The following is a 14928-nucleotide window of genomic DNA, read 5'->3' as shown; positions in this document are numbered from 1 at the left end:
TTGCATATTCTTTTGTGTATTCTTTTTGAAATTTCAGTAACAAAATAAAATTTCTTAGCACACAGAACTTGCATGTTCATTTAAAACTTCCTTGACTCAAACCATTAAAGTAGGCTTTTTTCTTCTGCCTTCCCTTCCTTTCTTCTTGAAGGCAGAAAGCAGTTCAAGCATCAAATGTAAATTTCCACCAGCAGTTCCATATCTTTTTGTTATAAATCATAAAGCTCAGAAATAATTAAGGGAGACTTTTGTAGATCCCATGTCCATTAGGGCTCTTACACGGCTTTGGGTCCAAGGTGCTGATTCCTCAGCTCGCAAATCACTTAATCCCCATCAGAATTCCCAAGAGCTGACAGCTTTTCAGCCTCTTGAAACAGAAAGTGGCTTTTCCAGAGCCTCCCATTCACTCTTTTTTCCAGAGTAAATTTAATCGCCAAGATTTATGTCTGGCTGTCATCATTCACCATGTAATGATCTCCACTGGCAGCCCACCAACAAAAGACATTCAATTCACCATGTTCCTCCTCCAACATGCCCCACAACTGAAATATCTTCATTCTGTCTGAAAAACACTTTGTACATGTTATGTACTGAGTTGACTAGGATCCAAAATGCAGCAGTCTGATTGGTCCTAGAACAATAGGATCCAAAATGCAGCAGTCTGATTGGTCCTAGAGCAATGCAGCGGTATGATTGGTCTAAAGGCGCCACCCAATCCAGCTCCAGGTGGAAGTGAATCCACAACCTGATTGGCCTACAGGAGAATCCCGGAATTAGCCAATCACATGCAGCCCATTGTGTAAATAATGTATATAAAGCAGATATCGTGGGGGAACTTCCATTCCTCCTCACCACTATGAGCTGAATAAAGAGCATGAAATCCACTCTCGACTCCGAGTATATTTCAGTACACCTTAGTCATCTTGCTTGTTCTAGGAATCATGGTCCTTAAAAGACAGAACCTTGCCCCTGATTTGGGAGTGTTGGTTCAAAGTTGAAACAGAAAAGTTTGGATGTTGCCAAGGATCTACATTTGAAAATGAAACTTTTTGTTTTGTTTTTACTCGGCAAACTTTGGGACACAGAATAGATTCCAAACAACTCTTTCAGCATTTTTATTTATAAAAGTTTGCAATTAAAACAATTTACACCTTTTGCTCCCCAACTGAAGCGCGCACACACACACACACCAGCAGTGAGCTATACACAAGACTGGAGTTACAATTAAGATGGGTAGAGATTTATTTTCCTGCCTCCAGCAAATGGCAAGACAGCACGCAGAGGAAAACATGGATCATATATTAAAATTTAGTGTTTTTGGATAACAATTCTCAGGTTTATTAAGGCAAATGACAAAAAACAAAATAAAAACTGCTCTAAATGGAGATGGGATGTGGGAACTGCTTGCCCCACATCCCTACTTCTCAACCAAGGGGAAAGGCAAAGAAGAAGAAAAAGAAGAAGAAACCAGTCTCCCACAGGCTGTGTTCTGAATGCTGAAAGTCCTGACATATTAAAAGGTATTTAACACCACTTGGGTCACTTGGGACATAAGACTGGGCAGCTTTCCCCTGTCAATTTCTGACTTGTTAGCCACCCCCCCCCCCAGAGAGAGAGAGAGAGAGAGAGAAAGAAAGAAAGAAAGAAAGAAAGAAAGAAAGAAAGAAAGGGAAAAGCATACTGATATTATTTGCTTATTTTTTCTGTCCCTTGTCCACAAGATTGGTAACAGTTAACCTGAGTTCTGCTGGAAGGTCAGTAGTAGGTTTTCTTTTGCAGTTAGAAAAAGTATAATCTGCCCAATAAGTTGCAATTAACACATGGTACTCCCAACACAATGTAACCTCTAGACAGCATAACTCAAGCATTCTTTTCAGAAGTCACTTCAAAATATATTTGCATTTCAAGAGAGAGATAATTCCCTGTACGGAAGGAACCACTAGGCTTGCATCACACCTCCACAAAGAATTAGGGGCGGCAGGGGCAAATCTATCATGGATGTGCTAAGACCACACAAACAAGCCTTTGCTAAACTAACATCCTCCAGATGTTGCTGGTCTACAATATCCATCAGTCCCGGTAAGCATGCCTGTGCTGGTAGGGGATGATGGGAGGTGTAGTCCTATAGTCTCTGGAGGCAACAAGGTGTGTCATGGTTGGCATAAACTATTGCATCACTTTGCATAACTTCAATGGAACATTCTCCTAGCATTCTCCCATCAACAGATAACAAGCATTTGAAAATGTCCTGATGTACAGAAGACAAAGCGCCAAGTGTTCTGATAAGCTGGTTAAGGATGGGTATCTTTTGCTAACTGCCTTTATCAACAGCTTTGATGGATTGAGACAGGATTTCTATTTTCTTATGCATCAGCAGCATTCTTCAAAAAGGGCAACAATGCCTTTTCGTGGGTATTTACAAGAAGAGGAGTAAGCAGACAGACATCAGTTGCATTCTCAGAGGAATCAGAAACACAAAAGGGACCTTCAGCATACTCCTGGGGACCAGTCCTGCCTTTGTCCAACACACAGCATAAATACAGGTAGATAAATTAGAGGGCAACGTTGGGGAAAGCCAGCAACCGAGAGGCTTAACAGAGACAGAAGCCACCTTCATTCAGCTTTGGGGTCTCCACTGATTTTGTGTCACTATGGGGCAAAGGTGAGGATCATCCAGCTGATGACGAAATAGAAGAGGAAGATGGGGTAGACTGCCAGGGCTTTGCGATTTGGGGGCTGGCTGTCTGCCAGGAAAGCAGTGGATGCTGAAAAGAAAGAGAAGGAATATTTAGAATACACACAGACAGTTGAAAAAGCAGAAAATTGCGGTTGTATCCAAAGCAGCCCCAGCAGCACCTACATTTATTCTGTGTCCTACATGCACCCCAAAATCTTCCCAGGAGGACACCTCCCAACCCTCCAGAGCTTATGTGAAGGTGTGCAAGGGGGAGCAGAGGGAACAGGAAAGTTCTATTCCACTGTCACATGTCCCTTGCATTAATGGAACGGGAACACTGGACACCAACCTGAAAATTTAGATAGCATCTTAAAAACATAAGAGTCTGCTGGATCAGGCCAGGGTCTCATCTAGTTCAGCATCCTGTTTGCAGAGTGGCCATCCAGATGCCTGTGGAGACCCTCAAGCAGTATCTGAGTACAAGAGCAACTCTTCCCTCCTGTGGTTTTCAGCAACTGGTGTTCAGAAGCATTGCTGCCTCTGACTGTAGAGGTAGAGCACAGCCATCATGGCTAGTAACCATGACTAGCCTTCTCCTCATCCATGAATTTGTCGAATCCTCTTATAAAGGTATCTAGGTTGGTGGCCACTGCCTCTTGTGGGAGTGAGTTCCATAGTTTAACTCTGAACTCTGTGATGGAAGGACTTCCTTTTCTCTGTCCTGAATCTCCCAACATTCAGCTTCACTGGATGTCCATGAGTGTTACGAGGGAGAAAAACTTTTCTCTATTTGCTTTCTCCATGCATTAGACTGCAGAACGCCAGAGTCAAACATGCTACCAGCTGAACGAAATGCTAACCCTGAAGAAAACGGGGGGGGGGGGCATCATTGCCACACAGACGAGCTCCGCTTCTTCTGTAATGTTTTTAAGCAGCTCTCTCCTAGCTACTTACTGACAGTGCTGGACAAATCAAAGATGTGAATTGGAGGACGCAACCCTGCTGAGCTCATGGGGGCTTTTGCAGACAGGACTGAAAAGGTTCCAGACTGCACTTCATTCTCAAACATACCTAGCGTCGACCAGGCAAACATGGCCACCACGACTAAGAGACGCACAATGAAGCCAGGAGTATCAGAGCTTGCTAGCAGGACAAGCCTGCAGACCAGGAGAGCCACCGTCAAGGGGAGAATGCAGTAACCCAGGACACAGAGGCTCTGAAAAAAAGATCTTGGGAAGGAAGAAACAGCATTAAATTCTGGGTGGGTGTGGGGAAGAGAAAGGGCAGGTGTATTGCACTCACTTCTGGAGCACAGATGGTCAGCTTCTGGATTCTGGTCTCCAGACAGCAGTCCAAAAGCATATTGGGGAGCATAAATTACCCCTCATGAACGGCCAGAGGCTTCACAACAAAGCTTATGCCATGCCACCTTAAGGGCTTTGTGGTTATGTGGTTTGAGAAGTGCATATGACTAAGTGGCAGGGCAGCAGCTCTACTTTGGAATTCCCTGCCTATTGATGTCAAGCTCATGGCTTCCCCGCTCTTTTCAGCACCTGCTGGAAACATTTGTGTTTAGACAAGCCTACTCAGGCATGTAGAATATTGATGTATGTTTTAATCTGTTTTTTAATTAATTTTTTTAAAAAATGTTTTAAATACAGTCTACTCCCATTTTGCGCACATTCAAAGAACACGTATCACCACAAACCCAGAAGTGGCAGGAAAAGGGGGCGTAATGGGGTGGGTTTAGGCACACTCTGCCAATGCATGTGATAACCTTCAATGTAGCCTTTGCCTGTAGTTCTTTTAAACTGTTTTCACTGATAATTTGATTGTTTTAGTCTCTTTGTAACCTGCTTTGAGGTTTGTTTTTACAATCAAGCAGTGTATAAATTTTATGAAATTATAAGCATTTACATACAAATATGGACACTGACATTTGAGTCCATGGGACACTGAAGCATAGCTCTGCCTCTTACGGCTGAAAAAGATTTCCTTTTCTCCAGAATGTGCAAACATCCAGCAGAAAGAGAGACTCAACAGAGTCTGTTCTCAAATGAGAATGCACACGGTGCAGCCTAAGATGGCAGTCTTTGGCAGAGGCCTTAATGGATTAATGTTTTTTACAATATAAAAAAGGTTAATTAAATAATCAACATATTTAACAACAAAACAAAACAATGAGTCAGTTAGTGGCATGCTATTAAGAGAGCCATTGTACATGGTTGCATAGAACACCGGAACGTGAAGAGGTTCAGTTATTTTATTTTTATCTCATAAAATTTATACACCGCTGCATTGTTAAAGAAAAACCGCAAAGCAGTTTGCAATCTAAGGTTAGACTATAAAAGGTTATTGTTCTAGCATGAACAGAGAGCACTAGTAATAGCGGGCATTAGTATGTAATCAGTACCAAATAAAGTAAAATTTGGTGGGGACTAAATATGACTTTATTTGGCTAGGTAGTGCCTCTTGAAATACGTATCATGTGTAAACTTTTCTGAAATTGGGATGCATAGGGCCTTCTGAAACCTAATGGGAATGGGGAAGTCCAATGTAATTTCTGCATCCCTGAGTGATAACTCAATTTAGCTGCAGACAACAAATATATAATAAAGAGTTTTACAAACTAGTTCTGCATTGCCCTCTTCGGATATTGGAAATGAATGTGGCTTGGCATCAGGGTTGACTGGGCTGCCTACAATCTCAGGGATTTCTTGTTTTTCAAAGGGACTCTTCGTCGTTACTCAAGCAAAAAAGGAAGATGTGGGGAACAGCTTTGCAAGGAGGGCTGCCTCTCTCCCATCTCCCCAGACCCCTGCCACCAGAGAACATGGTTACAGCACCCACCCACCACACACTCACATGGTCCCTCCAAGCAGCTTGGAATTCAGTGTGATGACAACGGCTCCAAACCAAATGATGACGAAGACCTCTGCAAACTGGGGACCTCTGTCTTCCGTGCTATTTGCTGCTCCTCCCTGAAGCATTCTGGGAAAGTGGGGGAAACAAGGGAATTAGATCAGCAGCAAACAGTGGGCAAATCTGGAGAACTGGTGCGTTGGTTTAGGAGTGTCAGACTAGGGACTGGGAGAGACCAAGGTTCAAATCCCCTCTCAGCCATGAAGCTCACCGAGCCAGTCACTCAGCCTGACCTACCACACAGGGTCGTTGATGGGATTAAGGAGGGGAAGAATCATGTATGCCACCACAAACTCCTTGGAGAAAAGGGCAATGTGCTGTAATTAAGTTAAATAAGAAGTCTGGATGGCATGCAGTTACTTCTTCACTGCCCTCTGTATCAACAGAATTCGCTGCCACATTGGTGCCGAGTTGAGGGATGTGGCTGTTGAGCCAATGTAGCATAATGGTTTCAGTGTCAAGCTAGGACCTAGGAGAGATCATGGTTCAAATCTTCCCATTTGGCCATGTAGCTCACTGGGTGTGACCTTGCACTCTCAGCCTAACAGGGTTGTTGTGAGGACAAAAGGGCAGGGAGGACCAGAACCTTGTACACCATCTTGAGCTTCCTGGGAGGAAAATTAGGATATAAATGTAATAAATAAAAAATAAACTTTACCCTCTGCCAAAAAGGAGAAGCCCTTGTGTGTAGCCCATAGCCTGTTGCAGCAACTGCCAAACCCAGATTAGGCCCTATATGAGGATAGTTTCCTTCAGCAGAGGAAACACAGCCCAGAATAACTAAGGAGATAGTACAAGAATACTTGGCTAGTCTAGATGTATTCAAGTCTCCAGGGCCAGATGAACTGCATCCAAGAGTATTAAAAGAACTGGCAGATGTGATTTCAGAACCACTGGCAGTCATCTTTGAGAATTCCTGGAGAACAGGCGAAGTCCCGGCAGACTGGAGGAGGGCAAATGTTGTCCCTATTTTCAAAAAGGGGAAAAGAGAGGACCCAAATAATTATCGCCCAGTCAGTCTGACATCAATACCAGGGAAGATTCTGGAGCAGATCATTAAGCAAACAGTCTGTGAGCACCTAGAAAGGAATGCTGCGATCACCAATAGTCAGCATGGATTTCTGAAAAATAAGTCATGTCAGACTAACCTGATCTCGTTTTTTGACAGAATTACAAGCCTGTTAGATGAAGGGAACACAGTGGATGTAGCCTACCTTGATTTCAGCAAGGCATTTGACAAGGTGCCCCATGATATTCTTGTAAAGAAGCTGGTAAAATGCGGTCTTAACTATGCTACCACTCAGTGGATTTGTAACTGGCTGACTGACCGAACCCAAAGGGTGCTCATCAATGGTTCCTCTTCATCCTGGAGAAGAGTGACTAGTGGGGTGCCACAGGGTTCTGTCTTGGGCCCGGTCTTATTCAATATCTTTATCAACGACTTGGCTGATGGACTCAAGGGCATCCTGATCAAATTTGCAGATGACACCAAACTGGGAGGGGTGGCTAACACCCCAGAGGACAGGATCACACTTCAAAACGACCTTGACAGATTAGAGAACTGGGCCAAAACAAACAAGATGAACTTTAACAGGGAGAAATGTAAAGTATTGCACTTGGGCAAAAAAAATGAGAGGCACAAATACAAGATGGGGGACACCTGGCTTGAGAGCAGTACATGTGAAAAGGATCTAGGAGTCTTGGTTGACCACAAACTTGACATGAGCCAACAGTGTGACGCGGCAGCTAAAAAAGCCAATGCAATTCTGGGCTGCATCAATAGGAGCATAGCATCTAGATCAAGGGAAGTAATAGTGCCACTGTATTCTGCTCTGGTCAGACCTCACCTGGAGTACTGTGTCCAGTTCTGGGCACCACAGTTCAAGAAGGACACTGACAAACTGGAACGTGTCCAGAGAAGGGCAACCAAAATGGTCAGAGGCCTGGAAACGATGCCTTATGAGGAACGGCTAAGGGAGCTGGGCATGTTTAGCCTGGAGAAGAGGAGGTTAAGGGGTGATATGATAGCCACGTTCAAATATATAAAAGGATGTCACATAGAGGAGGGAGAAAGGTTGTTTTCTGCTGCTCCAGAGAAGCGGACACAGAGCAATGGATCCAAACTACAAGAAAGAAGATTCCACCTAAACATTAGGAAGAACTTCCTGACAGTAAGAGCTGTTCGACAGCGGAATTTGCTGCCAAGGAGTGTGGTGGAGTCTCCGTCTTTGGAGGTCTTTAAGCAGAGGCTTGACAACCATATGTCAGGAGTGCTCTGATGGTGTTTCCTGCTTGGCAGGGGGTTGGACTCGATGGCCCTTGTGGTCTCTTCCAACTCTATGATTCTATGATCCTGAAAATCATAATCTTTAAAAATGCTGGCTTAAAAAAAATATTAGTGTGGCATTGTTTTATTCATATTCTACATTGCTTTATTATTGTAGCTTCAGCACTGCATTTGGCTGTTTCCCCCAACAAATCCCAGAGCAACGAAGGGGAAGGGAGGAATGTTTGTACTTACAGGGCAAGTAAAACACACAGGACTAGAGGACCCCATAAATCCCCTGGAAGAAAAGAAAGAGAAAGAAAACCAATGAAGGGGTGGGGAACTAAAGAAAAGCATGATTTCCTTTTCCTCCAGCCACTCTCTGCCTCCCCAGTCACTCTTGATTGTAGGGCATCAAATTGTTTATTTATTCCCCATGCTTTGTCCTAAGGCCCTAGGGCATGTTACATTAAAAAAGTATATTAAGAAGAGTTTAAATGACTTGCAACCACAGAAATAAAATGGGTCTGTATCCTCTGAAGGCTACACATTTAGCCCCCTCAGCACCCAAAGGTCTGTAGGGAAGAAGGTGGCCTTTGGGGTATTTGGGGCCTGAGTTGTTTAGGCACAAATGTCAGGTCAAATCCCTGTATCACTACATTAAGTTTCAAATGGAGAATTTAACCCACCAAATATTTCACTTAAAACTTCTCTTCCCTCCCCACCACACCTCTGAATTCCTCGTGTTACTCCCTTGCTTGAAAAAAATGCTGATTTTTAGACAGGTTAGTAAGAGGAAAAGGTGGATATATTTCCACAGGTTTCAAAGCTTTGAAATGAATCTGGCACGTACAGTCTCTCAGGAGGGCACTGCTCTTTTTGGGATACATGACATGGACGAATTTCTTCCCAACTGCCTTCAGGTCCCGCATCTGAAAAGTTTGAGGAATGGGCTGTATTACTGGGCTGTACAAATTTTCGGTTAAAGGACGCTACTAGAGCACTGCTAACCCTCTCCCCCGCCCCACAAACTGACAGGCTGGATGGGGTCAGAACATGGCCCAGGTTCCTCTCTGCCAGGTTCTATCAACAGAGTGCTTCCACTGAGCTGAATGCATGGTGAGCAGAAGCTATCATCAGTGGTTGCTGGTGCAGACCCACAAAACAGGGCATTTGTATGGTAAAGCTGGGCTGACCAAGGATTCACTGGCTCTTGAGGCACTCCAGCTAGCAGCAATGGGCCTAATCCAGGCCTCCCTGCTATGTCAATGTAGAACAGCAAAAATGACAGGTATACTGTGACACGCAAACCACTCCCACCCCCTCAGCCTGGAACAAGCAGCAAGACTCCTAGATGCCTTCATAGGAATGTAGGGGGCTGCCTTATACTGAGTCAGACTCAGTATTATCTACACTGACTGGCAGCAACAGCTCTCCAGGGCTCCAGGCAGGGACCTATCCTGGCCCTATGTGGACATGTCATTAGGGGGTTGAACCCGGGACCATCTGCACACAAGGTTCTACCACTGAGTTATAGACTGACATATGGCATGCCATGTTAACATTAAGATATTGTGTTACAGACAATAAGATTGAACTGTGATGCATGTTTTTTATTTTCATGACTTCTGACAGGGTCCCTGCAACAGGGTCAAACTAAGCTTACTCTTGAGTTGTGCCCTATGGCACAATCTAATTATTACACACCCATCAAGTGAGCAGTGTGCCAGAGCCACTTAAATTTCCACATTATTAATTACTGTAAGACACATCTTTGGTTGAAGAGGTGATATGGTTTTGCCAATCCCCGAAATTAACCTGCATAAATTGCAAGCACTTTGGAAACTCAGATTACACCATTTTAAGATATTATTTTAAATTTCTACCCCTCAGCCTCTACAAGACACTTACAATTGTGTCCTTAACCGGCTCATCCAGGGTGGAGTTGTCTTCGTCAGGGGAACGAGATCCCACAGGAACTGTGATTTCTCCTTCTACTGGAATATCTTCCGATATTGACACATCTGCAAGGCCTGCAAACTGCATATTTTCAACACACTTTTAATTATTGTTATTATTAGCTTTTATGAACCACCTTTCTGCAAGGCACCCAAGCCAGTTTACAATTTTAAAGGACTGAAACAAATGATATAACACTTGAAGTTTAAGCATGCAAAAGCGGGGAGGGGTAGCATTCTTTGGGGGGGGGACATACAATGTATGGTTATGATTGCTTTTTTAGGTCAGACTAAAGCTCTACATTGAGTAACTGAGCTGTAGAGCTGGAAAAGGACGCTTAAGGTCTTCGAGTCCAACTCCCTGCACATCTCCTTGACAGGTGGCCATCAAACCTCTGCTTAAAAACCTCCAATGAATCACAGAATTTTAGAATTCTAGGTACCCCCAAGGACTATCTAGTCCAACTTCCTGCAATGCACCAACAGGCTGGACACCTGCAGAACATGGTGCTGTTAGGATTCCAGCATTTGCCTACCAGATATATGTATCTTCTAATTAGGAGCATCCTATTTTACACTATTGCAGCTCTCATAGAAATTTAATAAATAATAAAATGACTTTGGGGGAGGTTATTGTTTTTCTTTGTTACTATGTTATGTATTTTTGTGTTTTTATATTGTAAAGAGCCCAGTGAACCTTTGATGGGCAGTATAGAAAGTTAATAAATAATAACAACAATAATATTCACTGACAAATATAGATTCAACAAAATTTGGGGGCCTGTTTCTTAAAGTTGTTTCAAATTATTTTTAAGATTGCGCTTCAATATTAAGCTCATTTCAATTTTTGTGACCCACATATGACTGAAAGGCTGGTAATGATTTGCAGCAAGAATAATAGCAAGAATAATGCTGATGGCAATGCAGATTGCAACCACAGAGGGAGGGAGGCTGCAGTTATCAGCCCCCACTCGCCTCTTTTCAATTTAAACGTAAGAACACAACAGCCTTGTTGGGTCAGCTCGAGGGTCCCAGCCTCCTAGGGAACCAACGAAGGAGGAGGGTGGAGGCAGGAAGAAGCCCGGAGCTGCCTTTCCAGAGTATCTGGCTGGTGCTCAGAGGTAGACTGCCTGGGATATGGAGGTTCGGCTGCCCTTGGTCTTCTCCCTCTCTCCGAGAGCGCTATCAGGGGAGGAGAGTGGGGTCACAAGCATTTTAGTCGGGCAGGAAGTCTTGGGGTCCAGGAGCGCCCTGCTTCTGACGTCATCCCAATCTTGTGGCAGGGAGTTCCGTCAGTCAGCCCTGCGCGTGAGGGGGTCTCACGCCCTCCCCGCGGCCTTCTTCAGCCGGTTCCCCTCCCCTCCCCTCCCTTCGCCTCTCCTCCCGACCCACCAGCGGCTTTGTGCCTCCATCAGCCCGCATCGCTGCCGCTTCCTCGGCTGCCGCCATCTTGGACCCAGCTACTATGGAGCGACGACGTGGCCAGCGACCACGCCCCCTACCGCGTGTGCGTCATCATACCGCGCCATCGTTCAGGAGCTTCTGTTGTCATAGCAACGAAGGAGGCCTAGGTCTGAAGCCAGAGGCGGGGTGCAGGGCGCGGGGCCGCTGGTGGGGAAAGAGAGAGCCGAATTTCTCATAAGGGAGCATAAGGGCCTGTCTTCTACTCCCCCACAACTCTGAGTCACACGCACACTATGTCCCCCCAAGTTTTGAAATATGACAATGAGAGACAGCGTCCCTTCCCCAACCTGGAAATTTGGACTATAACTCCCATCGGCTAGCACGGCCGGCGGGCTGATTGGACGGCGCTAGACTGGTGGGGCGGTGGTAGCGCTGGCGGGGCCTGATGGGAGTTGTAGGCTGAGAAAGGTAGATGGACGTTAGGTGCTGTTATTGTTAACATCACACCACCTTTCAGGATATTAATCCCACGAAGGTGGCTCCCAGGTATTATACTGTTATTGTTGTTGCTATTCTACCATCTCCACTAATACAGATCCATAGTATTATAGGATTGCAGAGGTGCAAGGGTACCGAGGGTCATCTAACAGCTGGAGGCACAAGGTTGGGAAACACTAGTCCAACCTCCTGCAATGCAGGAATCTCTGCCATCGTAGGAATTGCCGAATGGGGGTCCACCTCTATTTGATCGGCGAGTCAGAAAATATAAAATCCCACATGAAACTGCTGAATCAGCAAGAAAGTGAACGTGACTTTTCCTGAATCCTGATTAATTTTTTGTGGGTCAAAACCACAGGAGATACAATTTATGCTTCAGATCCATAATCATGGCTTTCAAGAGTGTATCTCCAATAATAAAACCACATTTCTACAAAGTGGAAAACGAAGGGTGCAAATTTATTTATTTCAATATTGATTACATTTCTATCCCAACTTTTCCTTCAAGGAGCTCAAGGTAGTACACATTATTCTCACCATTCTCTCTTTTTTTTAAAAAAATGCTTTTTGTTAAGTTTTTATTTCAAATACACCAACAAAATACACAGATATTTCAAATCTTTTTACATCTGTCTTATTTTACACTCCGTGGAGCAGTTGACTTCCCTCCTTCCCTTCTGCAGGTTTTCTTATTCCAATCTAATCCACAGTTCCTTAGTAGTAACTAAGCCATGACATAAGTTTTATTTCAGTACTGCTAACGTCTTCAAGTTTCTACAGTTCTCGCTTATATAGACCATAAATTTACTCCATTCTTTTTGGTACCTTGTTTCCTCCTGACTAAAAATCCTATGGGTCAGTTTTGCTAATTCCGCATATTCAACCATCTTTGTCTGCCACTCCTTCACAGTTGGTAATTCCGGTGTTTTCCATTTCTGGGCTATCAGAACTCTGGCATATTCTCACCATTCTCATTTTGCCCTCACAACAACACTGTGTGGGGTAGGTTAGGTTGAGAGGCAGTGACTGACTCCCAAGGTGGTGCTCAGTAAACACGGCCAAGTAGCAGGATTTGAAACTTGGTCTCTCCCAGGTCACATTTTTTAGGTTAGGTCACATTTTTTCAGTAAAAAAAGAATAGCATCAAAGTTCTGTATCTTAAACTAGCATCAGTGTCAGGATGCATATTTATTTCTTTTACTATTTGCCTGAATTTTGCTCCATTTATGCAACATTTTAAAAATTTCCTGTTTTTAAACCAATAGTCAGGCTAGTCTATTGGTTTAATAGAGTGTTTGTTGTGGGGGAGGAAGGGAAAGGAGAATGTTAGCCGCTTTGAGACTCCTTCGGGTAGTGATAAAGCGGGATATCAAATCCAAACTCCTCTTCTTCTTCTTAAAACCAATATTGGTTTTTAAACCAATAGTCAGGGGGCACTGTTATACAGTGGTTCCGCTCTTTCCTCCTGGGCCGTGTTCAGAAAGTGGTGGTGGTGGGGGGGATGAGTGTTCAGGCCCCCGGGCTTTCACTTGTGGGGTGTCTCAGGGTTCCGTCCTTTCCCCCGTGCTTTTCAACATCTATATGAAACCGCTGGGAGAGATCATCAGGGGGTTTGGGCTGGGTGTTCATCAGTATGCAGATGATACTCAGCTCTACATCTCTTTCAGCTCAAAACCAGTGAAGGTGGTGAAGGTCCTGTGTGTCTGGAGGCAGTTGGAGGATGGATGGCGGCTAATGGATTGAGGTTGAATCCTGACAAGACAGAAGTACTGTTTTTAGGGAACAGGAGGCAGGCAGGTGTGGAGGACTCCCTGGTTCTGAATGGGGTAACTGTGCTCCTGAAGGACCAGGTGCGCAGCCTGGGAGTCATTTTGGACTCAGCTATCTATGGAGGTGCAGGTCAATTCTGTGTCCAGGGCAGCTGTTTATCAGCTCCATCTGGTACACAGGCTGAGACCCTACCTGCCCGCAGACTGTCTCGCCAGAGTGGTGCATGCTCTAGTTATCTCTCGCTTAGACAACTACAATGCGCTCTATGTGGGGCTACCTTTGAAAGTGACCCGGAAACTACAACTAATCCAGAATGTGGCAGCTAGACTGGTGACTGGGAGTGGCCGCCGAGACCACATAACATCGGTCTTGAAAGACCTACATTGGCTCCCAGTACATTTCCGAGCACAATTCAAAGTGTTGGTGCAGACCTTTAAAGCCCTAAACAGCCTCGGTACAGTATATCTGAAGGAACGTCTCCACCCCCATCTTTCTACCCGGACACTGAGGTCCAGCGCCGAGGGCCTTCTGGCGGTTCCCTCGCTCCGAGAAGCCAAGTTACAGGGAACCAGGCAGAGGGCCTTTTCGGTAGTGGCACCCGCCCGGTGGAACGCCCTCCCACCAGATGTCAAAGAGAAAAACAACTACCAGACTTTTAGAAGACATCTGGAGGCAGCCCTGTTTAGGGAAGCTTTTAATGTTTAATAGACTATTGTATTTTAATATTTTGTTGGAAGCCACCCAGAGTGGCTGGAGAAACCCAGCCAGATGGGCGGGGTATAAAAAATAAATTTTGTTGTTGTTGTTGTTGTTGTCAGAGGCTCTGGCCTTGACCCACTGAAACCCCCCAGAGCCTCCTTTTGTGCATATTTTGATGAATTTGTGGGGTGCCCGGAGTCTCCTAAGTTCTGATTGCCAGACACTGTGTTTAGCATGGGTAAAATACAGCCCAAACAATCTTCCTGCGTCCAGGCCAGCATGAGTCATTAAGCAAATAAAGACAGTGTGATGACTATCAACAAGGCAAAAACTCTCTGCTGGAGGCAGAAGGGTAGAGCCTGGATTGAGAGATAGTAAGAGACAAAAAAGGCAGAGTTTCAGAGGGGAGGGTGGAATTGGAGTGGGAGGTGATGTAAGCTGAAGGAAAGTTAGTTAACATTTGGAAAGCAGTTTGTCAGCTAGAGAAAGCGGGGTCAGAGCGCAATTGTGGGCTGGCAGTTTTGGACCCAACATTGCAGCCGACGAGAGAGTGAGAACCTGTTTTGAGTGTAATGCTTTGAACCCCTCCATAGTATGCTCAGGTTGCATATACAGTGGTACCTCTGGTTACATACGCTTCAGGTTACATACACTTCAGGTTACAGACTCTGCTAACCCAGAAATAGTACCTCGGGTTAAGAACTTTGCTTCAGGATGAGAACAGAAATCATGCT

General features: G+C 44.8%; 1 protein-coding gene across 1 annotated transcript; it reads right to left on the bottom strand.

The window, feature by feature from the left end:
* Positions 1 to 1099: 1099 nt before the first annotated feature.
* Positions 1100 to 11367, bottom strand: YIPF6 (Yip1 domain family member 6). The gene is made up of 7 exons (XM_028715176.2): positions 11216 to 11367; positions 9777 to 9905; positions 8719 to 8797; positions 8121 to 8163; positions 5543 to 5668; positions 3749 to 3906; positions 1100 to 2765 (listed from the first exon to the last, which is right to left on the bottom strand). Exons 1-7 carry the CDS (start codon positions 11270 to 11272, stop codon positions 2650 to 2652), a joined length of 708 nt encoding a protein of 235 aa, XP_028571009.1. The 5' UTR covers positions 11273 to 11367; the 3' UTR covers positions 1100 to 2649.
* Between the last annotated feature and the right edge of the window lie 3561 nt (positions 11368 to 14928).

The sequence above is a fragment of the Podarcis muralis genome, chromosome Z, assembly GCF_964188315.1.
Source record: "Podarcis muralis chromosome Z, rPodMur119.hap1.1, whole genome shotgun sequence".
NCBI classification, from domain to species: domain Eukaryota; kingdom Metazoa; phylum Chordata; class Lepidosauria; order Squamata; family Lacertidae; genus Podarcis; species Podarcis muralis.
Note: the sequence above shows the minus strand (reverse complement) of the source record. Positions and strands in the feature narration are given on the sequence as shown.